The sequence below is a fragment of the Eucalyptus grandis genome, chromosome 8 (genome assembly GCF_016545825.1).
Source record: "Eucalyptus grandis isolate ANBG69807.140 chromosome 8, ASM1654582v1, whole genome shotgun sequence".
Lineage (NCBI taxonomy): Eukaryota > Viridiplantae > Streptophyta > Magnoliopsida > Myrtales > Myrtaceae > Eucalyptus > Eucalyptus grandis.
Window position 1 is genome coordinate 68,615,312 of NC_052619.1, and position 18,922 is coordinate 68,634,233.

General features: G+C 36.8%; 1 protein-coding gene across 3 annotated transcripts in view; it reads right to left on the reverse strand.

Annotated features, from left to right (window-relative positions):
• The window catches only part of LOC104415787 (glycine--tRNA ligase, chloroplastic/mitochondrial 2), a 27,498-nt gene continuing 8,576 nt past the window's right edge, over positions 1–18,922 (reverse strand). For all 3 annotated transcript variants that reach the window (XM_039300563.1, XM_039300564.1, XM_039300565.1), the window contains 22 exons: positions 18,529–18,630; positions 17,831–17,894; positions 17,183–17,238; positions 16,099–16,170; positions 14,459–14,541; positions 13,405–13,453; positions 12,335–12,397; positions 12,101–12,190; positions 11,940–12,026; positions 11,406–11,477; positions 11,254–11,312; positions 10,885–10,978; positions 5,022–5,240; positions 4,717–4,811; positions 4,282–4,372; positions 4,086–4,190; positions 2,673–2,711; positions 2,011–2,100; positions 1,461–1,559; positions 803–884; positions 533–618; positions 1–150 (listed from right to left, as the gene is read on the reverse strand). In XM_039300563.1, coding sequence (XP_039156497.1) covers positions 52–150; positions 533–618; positions 803–884; positions 1,461–1,559; positions 2,011–2,100; positions 2,673–2,711; positions 4,086–4,190; positions 4,282–4,372; positions 4,717–4,811; positions 5,022–5,240; positions 10,885–10,978; positions 11,254–11,312; positions 11,406–11,477; positions 11,940–12,026; positions 12,101–12,190; positions 12,335–12,397; positions 13,405–13,453; positions 14,459–14,541; positions 16,099–16,170; positions 17,183–17,238; positions 17,831–17,894; positions 18,529–18,630 — 1,896 coding nt within the window. In that variant the 3' untranslated portion in view covers positions 1–51. The remainder of the gene's footprint in view (positions 151–532; positions 619–802; positions 885–1,460; positions 1,560–2,010; positions 2,101–2,672; positions 2,712–4,085; positions 4,191–4,281; positions 4,373–4,716; positions 4,812–5,021; positions 5,241–10,884; positions 10,979–11,253; positions 11,313–11,405; positions 11,478–11,939; positions 12,027–12,100; positions 12,191–12,334; positions 12,398–13,404; positions 13,454–14,458; positions 14,542–16,098; positions 16,171–17,182; positions 17,239–17,830; positions 17,895–18,528; positions 18,631–18,922) is intronic.

The window sequence follows — 18,922 nt, forward strand, 5'->3', positions numbered from 1 at the left end:
CAAAAAAAAAAAAATCCTCTCAGAACTAAACAAAATTGGCTCAATGTCAGCTTAAAATCCCGGCAAAGCTGACAGATCGGCAATGCCTCTTGGAAGGTCAGAGATTTCTTTAAGCAGCCTAAGCCTGTTGTTTCGGATTCTGTCATCCTCCTGCACAAAGAAAGCAAAAAGCCATGACCAGTGTAAATAATCAGTTGCGCACATATATAGACATACGATCGAAGTGTCACTATGAAGTAATATCCTGAGGATTCTCCAAGTCAAGCTAGAGAACACTCCATCCAATAAAGTCAGAAGGTCAAAGTCGATGCTGATGTCTCAAATCCGAGGGTCTTGTGTCATTTGGTGCTTACGTATTCATTCGTAACTCATGAGTATAAAGCATCTACCTTTCATCCAGCTACACACACCAAGGGCAACATGCTAACCAACCTAAGAGATGGTCAATGAAGCTATACAAACATTTCGGAAGTTCTTACATCACCTTGAAGCCAGATTACATAAGTGTACCATGAATTGAGGAAAAACATACCACCATAACAAAAACGTTATTGAAGAAGTCCTCCAACGGCTGCACAAGCTTTGCAGATACTTCAACAAAAGTATCAACCTCGATGGCTTCAGGAAGGCAAAAAACTTAAATCAGAGCGGAATCAAGCTCAACTTTTTTCATTAGCAGTAATTAAAGACAAAATTAAAGTGGGACTACAGAACATATTAGATGATGGGGCACAACGGCTCAAAACAGTTACAAATGGATCAGAAAGAACAGCAGACTTCTTTATAATAAGTAGATCGATACCAGGATTTATTTGGTTTTTCACTGACAAGAAGGAATCCCACAAAGCCCTCTCTTCACTTGTGCCAAATGCAGCTTCATCCACCTAAATAGATAATAGCAGAAAAAGGTGTTTCCAATAGCATTATTATACAACACCATCCAGGAGTTCAGAAACGACTGAATTGACTTCAAAGAGAACATAAGATTGACCTCTCGTAGTTGGGTAGATAACTGACTATCATCTTACACTGTTTTGACAAGAGAACTATCGCTTACTGTTTCAAAAGTTAAGGTTGGAAGAATAGTTACCTAGCTCACGATAACAATGATCGTGGTGCGACAAAGGGAATAAATAAGGACATTCACTGGTATTGTGGGATGTGGACATTATGAAGGGTAAGCCAGTTCTGGTTCGCTAACGTCAATCAATATACACTTTCAAGAACTCATAGGCTCATTTATCATTTTTATGGGGGAATGAAAAAATCTACAGAAAGTGCACCTTTGACAACAATATGGGACTAATAGCACCTCTTTCCTAGTTAATTTCCAAAAATTCTAAAGCTTACATTATGCCTAAGATTTCTTAATATTTATCTTCTAGCATATGCTACATAAACATTAAAATTGTTCTGATATTTCAATTGAATATACAATGTCCTCTTCTAGTCAGAATTACCTCCATGGCGCCAACATCCTTTCCACGGGTTATTCTTGTGGGGCGAGAATACGCCTCAACAACCTTTGGGAAAAGTTCTCCTTTTGATAGAGCTTCCATCTGTGAGAAATGTTTACATACAAGTAGAAGTTGATGAGCATCCATGGATAAAGAGGCAAAGCAGATGAATGAATTTTTGTCTCCTTAAGTATTGACTAGGAAACTATTTTTAAGAATTTAATATCACTAGTGTAAGATAACTTTGAAGAGAGTTTACATAGGTCAATAGGAAAAATAAATAATTTCATATAGGCTCTGCATGCAAACATCATCCAATTGCTTTCTCTCAAAGGACATCCCTCTCTTTTTCCAACTTCAGTAATGAGAGCACTGCACTGTCTTATCAGCTACAGATATCTACATCCTCTCTGGACTCATGTTGATCTATCAGAAACATCTTTTCAACTCTAAAGCTAGTTAAAACCTTTTAAACAGCTGTTGTCTTCTGACTGAAGCATGAATTAAAGATGAGGTCCAAGTTTCTGGCCAAAACTGGCAACATGACACTTACTTTGAATGCAGACTTTGCTGCGAGGCAAGGCACGTTTGCCCGTTCCAGAAGGACAGACCGAACTATTTCAGGACTAATACCCTTATCAACCTGAAATATGATATACCCAGTATTAAGTCAAAAGCTGGCTGCACATCGTATCTCTTGCCAGAAAACTATAATAATGATGAGAGAAACAATCTAAGTACCGGTTCCAGAAAAATAATCAGTAGTAGCAACAAAGGGAGCTGAAACATGAGGTTAAATTTTGATTATGGTTTCCATTCTTGTATCTTTTGGAGGCATAAGTTGGATGGTATAATGCGATACTAGAATACCATGTTATTGGTATATTAGATTAACCATTTACTTTCATTTACTCAGACTAGTTTAGATATCACCAATATCTATCCATATGAATATTATAATAACTCAGATTTATATTCTTTTCCATTCACTTTTCTAATGGAGCTCTATCTTTAGAGTGGCGTTGCAGCAAGGGAGATGTACATACCCAAATGCTGGAATAAAGGACAACGCCTTTTTGATATCAAATAGAGAATGAAATCAAGTAAACCACTGCTTATTATGACTGAATTTCGCAAAACAATCAGAAATTGACCTGAAACACCTCACTAAAATATTAATTTAAGTAAGAAGTCCCATCCAGAGAGTACACATACCAAAAATTGCTCCAATCTCCGAGTGACAAATTGATGCACCTAAAGGAAAATAAAATTATCAATACTTGAAGTAACACTATGAATTGTATTAATGCAAGACTGAACTCAATCAGGAGGTCACTTTACTGAATTACTAGTTCCTATGATAGGCAATGTTTCGAAATGACTTCTTTATTTTTTGGGAAAAGGATATTAGCAGTGCCATAACTTTTGTATGGCGCTCGTTTTAGTGACAAACCTATTTGCCGGATCACTCAAGTGCCAAATCGGGAAAGAAAAAAAAAACCATCACTTATGTGCTCCGGTGACATCTGGCCAGAAGTCCTACACGGCTTTTAAAAAAGAAATTGAAGTCCAACATGACAAATATTTCGTCCAACTTGGCAAAGTGCTTTCTATGGGGGAAAACTCTCTATGGAGCTGAAGGAGCAAAGCTCTGTTTTCATGATGGAGACAGAGAGCTCTATTTTTGCTTGTGGTATGCCTTCATAATGCTACAATTCTCATTCGCCACAGCTCGAGATGACAAAATCTGAAGCGTGGGTGAAGATGGGACCTATTCTTCTAGTTTGGAGGAGGAAGAGGAGGCCTTACAATGAGGATGAGACCATGAGGAAGATTGAAGACAAGGCTTTGCAGTGAAGATGAAGACAAAGCCCACTAGACACATTGGTTGAGTCCACAATCCTTGCGGAACCTCGAGGAGATCTTACAGACCATGACATAACCTATGGATGAGATACGTGCCCAACGACCTCATTCATCAAAAATCATGAGAAGCTTTAAATAATGCCTCTTCACTTGCTTTGCTTCAAGAATCACCTTGAAAGAAACCCCAAGCAGCCAATTCTCCAACGACCTCAAATTTGTTTTGTTGGGGCTTTTACTCACTCTCTTGCAGATAAACATTGTAATTTTACAAGTAACTTCAATGGATAGGGTTAAGGTTTGCTTCTTTGCCCTAATTTAGCCCCAATTTGTCAATTTATGGAAAAAAAACAAGGGCTGACAAATGACGTCTTTTTTTGCTGAATGAAATTCTCTGATGAGGCCACGTAGCCAATTTATAATAAACTAATGCCATCTCAGATTTTCGGCATCCCAAATCGGAGTTGGCACTTAATCAGTAATTTATTTACTGGAGTGGCACTTAAATGATCCGTCAAAAAATTTTGCTGACTTAAGTGAGCATTGTACGAAAGTTATAGCATTTGTAGTGTCCTTTTCCCATATTTTTTTTAATCCACTTTGGATCACGTAAATTCATGGTGCAGGGCACATGAAGTCAGCCACGCAGCCTGCCTGGAGGTTGCCATGTTTAGGGACTGGATGCTGTTGTAGCATATCAACACGGTAATGGGAAAATGCACAGCCATTCAATCTTAACGCACAGTCTATTGTCAAGGATCTTACATCAATTAATGTCCTCTCCTCAACTTCAATGGGTTGGACATCAGCTGCAATTCCTAATGCATGTTTCAGATCGAGATTCTTGTCCTTCTCCACCAGCACTTGGACCTAACAATACAGCAACGTATTCAAATAATAAATTGACCTTTTAAGTGCATCACCATTGTAGAAGCAGCAAGAAAGGACACAGGTAACTCACAAGTCCATAAGAAATTCTCCTCAACCCGAAAGGATCATTGGTTGAGCTAGGCTGACAGCCAGCTGAAAATAGGCCGACAAGGCTATCTAGTCTGCACAATGATATCATTGGAAAATTATCCAATTAAGTTCAGGAAGCAATTTTCAGCAGACTATGCAGATAGCTGTTCTATTTGTGTTAAAATGATGAATTCATAACCAATGTAGTATGATGATACCAAAACCATCCAGTCTACAATGTAATAATTTATACTAGGAACCCTTCTACTGTATTATTCTTGAGGATATGAGCAAATTGGAAATGAAATACAAAAGACATGAACCTATGTGCTCTTTATCAACAAATGACGGCATAATCTCCCATGACATGGATCATCAGGTGAAATTATGAGTGCTCTTGAGCGGGCTACTTATATAAACTCAATAGATTTTTCACCTGTCAGCAATTGACAAAACTATCCCCACATCAGTCTGGGGAAGGATATCTCCAGAAAATCTAGGAAGTGTAATCTCAAACAAGGCCTCTGCAATCTGCCAAAGCCATAAACATCAGGATGAAGCACACGTATTGCCATGGCGAACATACCTGGCACTAAACTGCGCCACCATAAGCAAACACCACAAATAGATAACACACAACAAAAATCAAGACCGGTTCCATCAGACCTCAAACAAAGAAACAAAGAAGAAAAATCCTTCTGGCAAAGAGAAGTCCTTGCAGAAACTGTAAATGAAGTTAACCTGCTCAGGATAGCCATCTCGAAGAGCATAATGACGGCCCATTATTCCAGCAAGGGAAGTAAATTCTGTGACAACTGAGGTAGCAAGATCAGACATAGCAAGTGATGCAGCTTCTTGGACAATTTGTAGCTTATCTTCATTAACACCCATAGCCAAACTTAGTTTGGTTACTGTGCTCTGCAAACGCGAGATCTTATCCAACATTGTTCCAAGCCTCTCCTATTTAATCATACATACCAGCAAAAAAAAAAGACAACCTCATGAATAATTCCAGGTACTGGTCAAACCATTAAAAAATCAGTTTGCCAAAAGTAGTCTATACTGCATTGAAGAGTTAAGTCTAACACAAAAATTACTGTAGAAAAAGGAAAAAACACAATCTTTTCTTGTGAAAAATAGGATAACTAAACCAAAGCTCAGATCAAGCATGTAGGGTTTTCTTTTGAACTTATGATGATTTCATCTTATCCATTTAGAAAGTAGAACATGTAGTTCTGTGCCTAGAAGTTTTTGACCAGGAAATGAGGCTGAGCCAAAAATCATAGCTGATGACCATAGATCTTGCTAAGAACAACTATTACTGGAGATAAAGTTCCCTGACTTTTAAAATTTCATGTACATGCTGTTCTTGCTGCATGTCTGAGAAATACCAATTATCGCCCAATTTTCCTCATCATTTCTTTTAAGACCTCTATAGTGCCGTATCTCATCTAAGATCTGTAAAACACACTAGAGAGAGAGAGAGAGAGAGACACACACACACACACACACACACACACATCAAAGAAGGAAAAAAAAAAAAAAAACAGTGGATTAATTGTTCACTCCCTCAACTTATAATTCACTAGACTCAGATCCTTTTAGGATGAATTTAGCTTCAGAAATACGCTTAACTATTTGAAGAGGAGAGTCCTGAGTTATGCCAATTCAAGTACTTGATCCTAAACTGATTCTAATGAGACCTCGGTTTATGCATACCCAACATTATGGCATGCTAATGATTTCTAAAAGCTAATATTTGGCATATAAGAAGGAGAATTAGTGCTTGAAGAACTATTTAGTCGTAAAACCACACCCGGGTGCATATTGAAATATTACTACGAGATGGTGCAATTATACCCACTAGCTGTAGGTCATCTACAACTGGTCGCTATGTGAGATTGAGAAGCCAGATCCCATATATCATAAAACAGGTTGTTAAGTTACTTTATTAAGTTTCCTTTATTATCAGAGTTTTATTTCCTTTTTTACTTACATAAGAATATTATTGTTATATACAACTTATATTCAATATAAATACAATAGGTGTAGGGTTTTGTTATTACGAAAAATACAGCCCTCTCTTTCTTTCTTTTACGTTCTCTTTCTCCTCCTTCTCTTTCCTTCTTTCTCTCTTTCTACTTGTTGCGGGTTCTCTAATCGGTTTTGTGACATGGTATCGGTGCGGGTCTAACTACGATTACTTGATCCTATTGCTGGTTTGAGAGTCCCCTAGGGTTGGTGCACAGTCATCTAAAGCTGTAATTTTTATCTGTTTTCTCTTCAAGTCTTGATACATATGAGATTGGAAGACATCAAATTTGTCAGGTTCGGTTTGTGAACATGGATTACAACACTTACTAATCAGCAGATTCAAGAATCGGAGTACTTTATTGATTATGGTTGACTGGTCTTGCTGGGTTTCCGTTAAGCATATAATTATTTGAATCGAGATTTCTGTGGTAAATATATTTATATTGAGATTATCGTCATGAGTGATACTACTATGACTCGTACTACTGCTCCTATTGCTGCTCTTGCTATTGCTGCTGCTGCTATTGCGGCTATTGCTGCTGCTGCTGCTATTACTTTTGCTGCCCCTACTACTACCGTTGCTCCTACTACTATTGCTGCGCCTACTAATGCTATTGCGATTACTGCTACTACTATTACCGTTGCTGTTGCTGCTACTGCTGCTGCTACTGCTACTTCTGCTGCTACCACTGCTACCATTGCTGCTACCATTGCTGCTCCTATTGCTGCTATTGCGGCTGCTGCTGCTACTACTACTGTTGCTGCTGCTGCTATTGCGACTGCTGCTACTACTACCGTTGCTGCTGCTGCTGCTATTGCTGCTGCTACTACTACCGCTGTTACCACTATTACCACTACTACCGTTGCTACTACTACTGCTGCTGCTACTACTATCGCTGTTGCTAGGTAGTTGCTGCTACTATTGCTGCTGCTGCTACTACTGTTGCTACTACTACTGCCGTTGCTACTGCTACTGCTACTACTACCGTTGTTGCTACTACTGCGGTTGCTACTGCTGCTACTACTACTGTTGCTGCTTGTTGGAATGTATTAGGAAATCTTCTAGAATTTCTCCCTTATTATATTACGTGATTATATTACATGATATTATATGATTTGTTTTTTATTCTGTTAGCTATAAATTAGATATTGATAGATATTAGAGGCAACTTAGGATCTTTATCTAAATAGGTTTCTTACTAAATTAGATCCTCGGGCTGAAAAGTGTGTTTATAGGGTATGCACCTAATCAAAGAGGTTACAAGTGTTACAATCCACATACCTTTGGTAAAACTCATATCACTATGGATGTAACATTTATCGAGTCACAACCGTTTTTTTCTAACAAATCTCTTCGGGGGAGAATGGCGAAGTTAGTGAAGAGATTAACTCTCTGTCCTTCCTACTCCTTTGTTTGAATCTTCGAAAACACCTCGCAAATCTTGATGTGTCAAGGATAGGGAGAGAAAAAGTTCAAGATCACAATGTGATCAACAAGCCTGAGCTTCAGGTTTATACTAGAAGGAAAACTCTTCAAAATATTGCAGATCAGAACTTTGTCCTGGAGCCTCATCCGTCTGCAGCCCCGAGAGATGATCTCTTGCCTTCGTCATCAGGTGATCCCAGTAGTACTCTTTTTCCCTCCATTCCTATCTTAAATTCTGATACTAATGCTTCTAATCTTGATATGCCTATAGCTCTTAGAAAAGGAGTTAGATCATGTACTAAGCATCCTATATCAAAACATGTGTCATTCCAAAAGTTATCTCATCATCATAGAGCATTTGTGTCAAATTTGTCTCACATATCTATTCCTAGAAATATCCATGAAGCTTTGAAGGATCCAAAGTGGAAGATGGCTGTTGAGGATGAAATGCTTGCACTTAAGAAGAATGGCACATGGGAGTTGGTTGATGCACCGGAAGAAAAAAGATTGTTGATTTGTAAATGGGTATTTCTTGTAAAATGTAAACCCGATGGGAGTGTTGAACGATATAAAGCAAGGTTGGTGGCAAAGGGGTTCACTTAGACTTATGGAGTAGACTATCATGAGACTTTTGCCCCAATTGCCAAGATAAATTATGTTCGAATTTTACTATCTTTGGCTGCTGCATTTGATTGGCCCTTACATCAGTTAGATGTGAAGAATGTATTCTTGAATGGTGACTTGGAGGAAGAAGTGTTTATGAGTTTACCACCAGGTTTTGCAGAAACTTAAGGCAAAGTTTGCAGATTAAAAAAGTCGTTGTATGGACTTAAACAATCTCCAAGAGCGTAGTTTGAACAATTCGGGAATGTGGTTAAAAGGTTTTGGCTATCACCAAAGTCAAGGAGATCACACTCTATTCTATAAACACTCAAAGGAAGGTAAGCGTGCAATTCTAATCATCTATGTTGATGATATAATATTAACTGGTGATGACAAAGTTGAGTTGGAAAGCTTGCGAGGAAAGTTGGCTGAGGAATTTGAAGTTAAGGATTTGGGTGTCTTGAAATATTTTCTTGGAATAGAATTTGCGAGATCCAAAAAAGGCATTTTTATAAACCAACGCAAATATGTTCTTGATCTGCTCAAAGAGACAGGTCTATTAGGATGTAAAGCGGCAGAGACCCCTGTGGAACCAAATATGAAGCTTGAACTTGCCAAGGCTGAAGAAGTAATAGACCGAGAAAGGTATCAAAGGCTTGTTGATCGACTTATTTACTTATCTCATACTCGACTTGATATATGCTGTAAGTATGGTTTGCATTTTAAGTATATGGTGAGTCTGGTAAGGGTCTAATGTTTCATGCACAGCGGAAATTGAGGTGTTCACGATGCATTGAAATTTGGAAGCAATATGGATAGGAGATCTACTTCAAAGGCATTTTGAAGCGGTATATAGAATTTTACGCTACTTGAAGGGAAGTCTGGTAAGGGTCTAATGTTTGAAAAACATGGACACAGGCGGTGGCTCGGCGGCCGGAAATTGAGGTGTTCATGGCCGATGCGAGAGGCCGAGCTCGCCCGGCGGCCTCGGCCTGGGCTGGAAGCAATATGGATAGGAGATCTACTTCAAGTTTATTTTTTACTGCACGTTTGTTGGTGGTAATTTAGTCACTTGGAAGAGTCAAAAAAGCGAGTGTGGTGGCAAGAAGTAGTGCTGAAGCTGAATTTCGATCGGTAGCACATGGTGTATGTGAAGTTATGTGGATTAAAGGTATCTTAGATGAACTACAAATTCCAAGTTCCATACCAATGAAAGTATATTGCGACAATAAGGCAGCAATCGCAATTGCTCATAATCCCGTGTTACATGAACGGACAAAGCATGTGGAAGTTGATAAACACTTCATCAAAGAAAAACTTGATAGCGGACTAATTTGTATGTCGTATATTTCAAGTGATGATCAGGCTGCTGACATTCTAACCAAGGGATTACATAGAAGGCAATTCATTCGTCTAGTGAACAAGCTGTCTATGGAAAAACTTGATAGCGGACTAATTTGTATGCCGTATATTTCAAGTGATGATCAGGCTGCTGACATTCTGACCAAGGGATTACATAGAAGGTAATTCATTCGTCTAGTGAACAAGCCGTCTATGGAAGACATCTTCAAGCCAGCTTGAGGGGGAGTGTTGGAATGTATTAGGAAATCTTCTAGAATTTCTCCCTGATTATATTACGTGATTATATTACGTGATATTATGTGATTTGTTTTTTATTTTGTTAGCTGTAAATTAGATATTGATAGATATTAGAGGCAACTTAGGATCTTTATCTAAATAGGTTTCTTACCTAATTTAGGTTCCTTGTTCATGTATTTATACTCATTGTAATCACTCTATGAGAAATAAGAAAACAGATTCTTTTCTTCACTGCTACTATTGCTGCTACTGCTACTACTACGATTGCTGATTGGGCTCTACTATCTATAGGAAGAAACAAATTAAGAGGCTGAATATCGTGCTATGGCACATACTGTGGCCGAATTGTTGTGGTTGAAATCTCTTCTCCAGGAGCTTGGATTTTCTATTAATCAACCCATTGATATGATGTGTGATAATCAAACAGCTATTTATATTGCTCGGAATCCTCTTTTTCAAGAGCAAACTAAGCATATAGAAGTTAAGCGAATGCTATGAAGTAGAAGTTGGTTGCAACTTCTTATGTTGCCTCTAGAGATCAGTTTGCTGATATGTTTACCAAAGCATTATTTTGTCCTGCTTTTATTGTTGGTTGTTCCAAGCTGGGCATGGTGACCTATATGCTCCAGCTTGAGGGGGAGTGTTAAGTTACTTTATGAAGTTTCCTTTATTATCAGAGTTTTATTTCCTTTTTTACTTACATAAGAATATTATTGTTATATACAATTTATATTCAATATAAATACAATGGGTGTAGGGTTTCTGTTATTACAGAAAACTACAGCCCTCTCTTTCTTTCTTTTATGTTCTCTTTCTCCTCCTTCTCTCTTCCTTCTTTCTCTCTTTCTACTTGTTGCGGGTTCTCTAATCAGTTTTGTGACACAGGTCTTACATATATAGACTGCTCTTTCCTTAGATCATGCACACGGTTTAAGTACTCACATGAAAAAGTATCCCTTTTAATTGACTTTGAAATTCTGAAAATCTTTTACGTGTATCCATCTCATAAAAGAACTTGGCGTCTTCGTAGCGAGCTCTGCAAAATAGACAAAAACTGGTCAAAACTACTAATTGGAAGTTCAAAGAACAAATTTGTGCAAAATACTTTATTCACTTGCAATCAGAATGATTAAATGAATAAATTTGACAGTACTTCACAAGAATTAAGGACCTGCCATAAGCGCAGTATTTTCATGCTAGTCATTTTGCAAAGTTATAGTATGCCAAACAGAATTGAAGACCTTCAAAATTAGATCGATTCATTCTCTTCTAGAAGCATCATCAGGTGTTCAAAGGGAGATAGATGTGAACCTGAGAACGGCTTCATTTCCTTTCTTGACTACTGTCCTGTCAATTGTCCCATTTGCCACCTAAAAGGAAATTCCCAGGCCGGACTATCATATAAACAATATTAATGTATATTACAACCGAAATGAATTGCTATATTTCAAAGAACTTCTCACAGCAATAAAATATGGCAACAGCCTCCCACTGTGATCGGCTATGGAAAAATATTTTTGGTGCTTCTGCATAACCTGCACATTGGAGCATAAACAACCTCAACAAAACACGAAAAGAACAGCTACAAAGTAAGTTACTTGTATACAGTAGACATTTTAACCACAAACTTCCCATGGCATGATGGAATATCAGTTGGTTTTACAGGCACCATTCTATTAAATAACTTCCATCATTGCAGGTGTTAAATGTGCACATTCTACTGGTCATCGAAGTTCCATGCTTGAATCCTAGATTAAGTCATATAGTGTTAGTCTGGCTCTAATCTGGCTGCTTCTTATTTCACTATTGCTAGATGGCTTAAACTAAAAGAATGGGAAAGAGAAAGCAGAAAACCAAATATATGACCATAGTCAAAGACTAGTTTGCAAGCCAATCCAAACACTAGTTTGCATTTTCGCAAGGTAACATTCCCAAAAAACTAGAAAATGAAGCCAACTCAAATACTTGTTTGCACTTCCCGAGATAATGAGACTTACCATTGTTAAAAGGTCTTTGGGAAGCTCTAAGAAGGATTCATTAAATTCCCCAAGAATCGGAACAGGTGCCTCAACAAGATTGACAACCTGATACAAGTTGAACTGGTACTTAGCAGCAAACTCGACAACCATATTCAAATGTATTACTTAAGGATTGTTACCTCATTAAGTAATCCGTCATTGACAACAATCTGACCTTTGGCACTTTCTGCAAGTGCAGCCGATTGCCTGAATATCTGATTTCTCCGTGCCTGCATACAAAAAAATCTGAAAGATCAGTATTCATCAACCTTACTATCTATGGCAGGTTTTCAACAAAATAATACTTTTCCAAAAAGGATTACCAACTTAAAAAAAGAAGAAGAAGAACTGCAAATCATTTCATTATATCATACCTCAATATCAATTTCAATTCCAGCTTTTCCCATTAAAGCTGCATAGGATTCTGCACTTTCCACCTACAGTAGTAGCAAAAATGCAAAGAGAAAACTCATACCAAGAAGAGTACAAAGGGAAATCACAACATTATTTTACTTCCACTCATGTAAAATCAGAAAAAAAATGTTAATGCTCATCTCCTGGAATGAGCTTAGAATTATCTTTTTTGCATGTGACCTTGTTGACTAGTAATTATCTAATAACATAATTTGTTCTGGAGCCCTTGTATCATTAAACACATACTGGCCAACATACTTGGTGAAGTTATCCTAATAATATGAGAACTGATCTCTTATTTAACACAAATAGCTTGCGTGCCAATGCAATGATGCTATCTTTTTCACATGTTTTGTATATTCTGATTTTATAGCCTTTTCTTTTCTTTGTCAATAATTCTGTTTGTTTTTTTTTAAGAGAAACAAACACATTTCTGATACTTTCGAATATTGCTTATTGCAATATCCAACTTCATCTTCCTCTGTGACATTCATAGAATTCATATTTGAATAGTATTTCCTTTCAAGATTCATTGCAGTCCACTACAAAACTGCACTCTTTCATCTTCAACATCCAAAAGAAGGCCATGCTCTTTGATCGCTATCATCCTCCTCCAAACACACATACAGCTAGGTTCTTTTAACAGCCATATATGGCATTGTGTTTATTCTTATCTTCATTAATTTCGTTAATATTAATTTCCTTTGTGTAAAGCTATGTCATGCTAGATATTATAAAATGGACTATGCCATGCTGCATTAGACGGAGAGAAAAGAACACCAGAAGAATGAACCAGAATAACTAGTTTTAAAGGAGAGTACCGGAGACTGAAAAGTGCAAAAATTTAACCAAGAAAGGAATAGAATTAAAAGGGCAAGGCATACTGGAGTTGCACAATAGATTGAGGAAAAGGCTAGATGACAGAGTACCGATAAATGAGTTCTCATAGAGCTTTTCAAAGTAACAAAAGACATAAAGTATATCCATGCCCTTGAAAATATTACAACCATGAGAAAATTTGGATACTTACTGGGAAGGTGGCTGATGGAGTATTACGAAGACCATAAGATAAATTTCCACTGCAAGAGCATGGGACATGCATACAAGTTCTGTCAGTGCTCAATGTCCAAATAAACTTGAAAAAAAAAAGGGCAAACATGGACATGCATTGGCCAATGTGAGGACAATGCATAAGCAGGTACCATGGCCTAAAGTTCAATTGATGAATAAGGAGATTTCCCCAAAAACTAATATCTATCTCCACCCAATTGAATGCACTTCCAATGGAATAGTAGAAAGGAAAAGCAAGTTATTTAACATTCTGGGGGTCCAAATAAGCATAATACAAGTAATTAATCTATCACATGCCACTTGCCACATAGGTCAGAGCAGATCCCATAAAATAAGGAAACCAAGGCAATACACTTGTGTGTCTGGATAAAAAGATATTTTTGAGTTATGGCTTACACAACTTTTAAACAAAAAGGAAAACAAGAAATCTTGAGAGAGAGAGAGAGAGAGAGAGAGAGAGAGAGAGAGAGAATCTTATTCAGTGTATTCCATTAGTATACTAGCTACTTTTAAGAGAATGTCAATTAATCATAGAACTAATCCAATGCGCAAGAATGGAAAAATATGATGCTTGATCGGCTTAGAAATTTGGACTAGCAAGTCCTCTTCTTATCAGTTTCTGAAATAAATAAATGGAGCAATTGTTTAATTTTAACATCCTCGTCCTCAATAAGATGGGTTTTCAGAACTCAAAAGACTACCCACTTAAATATGCTAAAGCACATAGATAAATGCAAAGAAGTGTTTTCAATGAGCAACGTACAGCAATTACTACCTATCATTTGAGCATTTATCACTTGTGCAAGAGGCAAAACATTCATAACTTGCAAAAGCAGCTTTTTACAAATTTCAGCAAACCACAGAAAATTAAGACCACGACAGAAAGACATATCAAATTAAGCTTACTCAATTATTTAGAAAGGACCCTGACCGAAAAAATAAAAATAAAAGAAAATAATGATTGAGAAAAGACAGAGAGGAGAAAGATGCAGGTAGCAACACTTCATAACAACCTCAAAAGTCCAGCAAATGTAAATGGCACTATTGCATCTCCATGGAGGGCTAAAATCCACCGGATAGGTCTGCTAAACATCACCTGGACAATAAAATATGTCATTATTAAATAACGAAGGCTAGAAATGAACATCCTGACCATCTATCTTGGTAGATGATGAAGAGCATCAGGAGAATGTAGGTAGAAATTTATTCCATAAAATAAAGCCAAGCCAAGGGTGAAATGCTTAAATCACTTCATGTCTGGATTGTTAAGACATATCAGACTGAGATTTATTGTCTTCTATAATTAAAGAATGTGCATGCTACTCATTGAGATGTGATCTAATCTAGAACATGTAAAAGCAAATGCGACCCAATCGACAACAAATAGCTCCTCCAAATTTCATATGTTGATTACAAAATAAAAGATGTGAAATTATGTAGAACACATTTTGGTTAATGGATTCAACATAAACAAAAAATTACCTGATATACTGAAAGATACACACATTACAAGATTTGTCACCACTTTGTAGATTATATACCAGTGACTTGATTGGTGAAATAGTATATCTCTCCAGAAGGCATAATTTTTATTACCTCCACACAGCCAATATTTGCTGTAATGAGAAAGATACTGAGGAATTGTCCATATGTATTTACTATTGTTGACACGGCCCCTTTTGAAATAATATTTTCTAGTCCTATTTATGATAAGAATACTATGTCTCCAGTGAGGAAGAAAAATTAATGATCACCCACTTAGAGGATGGGTTTATTGTTTAGCCTACAGTCGATAAAAGCTCAAGAGTTTTTAAAAAAACACCTCAAAGCTCTATATGATTGAGGAAATGAGCCTATTTAAGAGCCATCAAATTCTTGATAATATTCCTAGTTTAATCACCATGCTTCTCTTTTTAATAAATGCTCTAAGCACAACAAATTCTTGATAATTTTAGCATCTTACCATCATAATCGACAAAGAGCCATCCCTAGATGATTGAGGAGATGAGTCTATTTAAGATCCATCCATATATGATTGATAAGATGAACCTATTTTTTGTCCCAATACTAAAAGCATGAATAACGTATAACTAGAAGTTTGCCCAAGTTTCAGTTGTCCATGAAAATATAGGAAGCATCTCAAAGAAAGACATTTAGTAGAGCGATATTAAAAACATTTTGGAAATACTATCATTAGATATATTGGACTAAACCATGACGATCACTTTTTGAGGTGTGTTATCTGCCTGGGGCCAATCCCTACCACTTGTTAGAACCATCAATCTCTGTTTCTCTTTGCAAGTGTATCCTATAAGGAAGCTAGTAGAACTAGTTAAACATTGACCACACCAAGACACTTCCATTTGCAGTGACTTAATGAAGATTAAAATGGTTTCAAGAAATAAATGCAGTGTTAAACAACATTAAACCATAGAAATATGGAGCAGCAAAAGGCACACAAGGCATACAAAAAGAATCCAAGGCATTACAGACATACCATAAGACCAACATGTTTTAGTAGTTGCCATTATAAGGTTCATTAAGCAAGAAAACTATTTCCCACAATAATCAAAATAGAACAGAAAGAGTGCAAGACAGCATTGAATTTTCAGCAGAGGATGACAAAGTGAGTGAGAAAATAAGATGCGTATACCTGAGAGTTCCAACGCATTGACTTTGGAAATGATATTTTAGCAATTGTACTGGGCAAATCTTCAGACAAAACCTTAACATATGAGAGAAATTAAATATCAGAATCTTTACTTACCCAGACAAAAGATCATTGCCCTAACATAGGACCCACATACAATAATCACTGTATATGGTGATCCTGAGCATAAGATGGATATGTTACATTTTTCCTGCAAAGACATATGATGCTATCCTTTGCTAAAAACCATAATAAATAGTTTAAGATGCCAGAAAGTTGACTTCTCTCAAATGATACCTAGATTACATTAACGAGACTTGTAAGCATACTTAATAAAGATGGATCCAACATTCAAAGCACTGACTGTACATCACAAAAGAGTTGGCGCCCTAAATATTTGGCATCTTTCCTTGTTTCGTTCCTCAACAAGTGCAGTACAGGCACTACTAAGAAAAATTCTATGAAATTGGCCATCTTGTGACTTTTCTTAAATTGGTGGTGAGAACATGCGAATTTTTTATCACAACTTTCTTAGAACATGCTATTGTGAAGAAGAACTCAATAGTTTGTAGTTTGTACTCCATGCTTTAGTGAACAATTTGTGGCATACAAAGCAGGCAGCCATTTGCTTTGCTAAACTATCAGACTTGAATAAATTCTATTTTGACTAGTTTTAACACATCACCAACCAATTAAAAAATGAAATTGGAAGTTAGAATGCCCATCCACTCGCAACTTTCCTTTTAAATAGTGTATAAAACACTTTCATGACAGGCAAATACTTTGTAAAATAGTTGTCAGCAGGGCTGGCCACCAGGCTGTGCCAGGACCGGCCAGGTTTTCCATGGAGGGCCAGGGTATGAATTAATTATTTTAAAAAAAAAAATAATTTCAAATAAAGAATTCAGGCCTGAGCCAGGCCCATGATCCTGAAATAGACAATAGAACATAATATAGCAGCGAAAGCAATGTGTATCCTCAATTTCGTTAAACAATCTCTATCCTCAGTATATTCCTTCAGAAAAGTGAGACTAATTATTACCAGTTTTAAAGAATGACTGAACAAATAAATAAGCAGCAAGAAGACCTGGACAGCAAGTTGAGCAGGCTCCTTCACAAGAACATACACATAATCTGTTTTCCCTGAAGAAAGATGAAAGCAATATTTACACATACATAAACAAGTATATTACTTAATAAACAAATCGAAGTATGTTCTCTTCAATGCCTATTTTAAAGCTTATTAATGGCCACATCCTGATGAAAAATCCATCCATACATGACGCAGTAAGAACATTCAAACACCTGACAGGTATCATGCAGCAAGCATAACTGCTTTCAGAGAAAACATATTGACTAAACTAAAGACTGCTTTTTTAGATATTAAAGTTCAATAATTATCGTTTATTAGTGCCCTAAGAAAACTCATTAACGAATTATTAGGGAAAGTAAACTTCACATCCTTCTTATCACTCTCCCTCCGGGCTAGCCAGCTTAGTGTCATCGAAGACAATAAAACAAAATTAGTGGTTGATAGGGAATGTTAGATAAATTCTACAATAAAGTGCCCATATTCTAGTTCAAGTTTTCTTTTTCCATTTCTTTAATTTCTGAAACATTCATATGAAGTACCAACTGCCTTGAAGAGAACTTGCATTAGTGGAAATCTAGCGCTAAGCAAAAGGTTATGTGTAGAGAAGAAGAATTAACCTGGAATATATTCAACTTCTCTTACCATCAGGTTTTGTATATAATGAATCCAGGCCAACAGAGTATCTACTGCAAAAACCTTCGGCAGCCTGATAAAGATAACATTGAGGAGCAAATCAGTTTCCAGTGATACACCAAAATAAGATTATCACTCGATTCAAAAGAAGAAAAGGATCTCATATACCACCTCCTCACCCCCCCAAAAAAAAAAAAAAAAAAAACCAATCAAAAAGAAGGGGGGGGGGGACCCCTACAAATTCGAGATACTATAATTATATCCAGGCTTTAATACGTCTTGAAGTTGAGTGTAAACCGTCTTCTCTAAAAGCTTAATTTGGTAGAGAAAAGGTAAGAAGATTTTAACAGTCCCCTTCAAGAGAAAGTTGATTTGATGACGAACCTTAAGCATGCAAACCCTGTAAGGGTGGGTGGAAGAGTCATCACACATAAATGGGTGAAAAAAGAGTTCAATGCAAACTTCTAGCTTCTAATATTAAAGTTAACTAAGTAGGCCATCCTCTTTTATATCTTAACAAAATGACATAAAATGTCAACCCCTTGTAATGCATTCAAGTCATAAGGGATTCCACAAACCTTCAACAAGTTAAATGACACACAAGATCCATTATGTCAATCAATGCATTAATAAATGAACATTGCAAATATAAATCCTCTGGTAAAATGCAATAATGAACACAAACATCAAATTGAAGAGAAATTAACCTTAGTGGGTTTTCCTTGATCATCAAAGGCTTTTGAAGCAGGAGGACCTCGCACTTCAACCTCATTGTCTGTTTGCTTGGCGTCAAGACTCTCCACACAGATCTGGAAATTAAGCATATGCTAAGACTTAAAATCAAGCAAATGAAAACATATAAAAATGAAAAGCCTCGAACATGATGTTTATGAATAGTTATCTCAATTATACACACTCATAGCAAGAAAAGTTTTGCGTCTTGAGTGAAAGGAATTTGGTCATTCTTCCTTAAACAAACTAAGCTTTTTATTCCAAAAGTGCAACATAAGTTCCTTACATCTCTGACTGCAAGTGAACTCATCATTAATGGGAAATGCATCCTTCACATGATATGCAAAAGAAGGAACGAAAAGTCCAGGT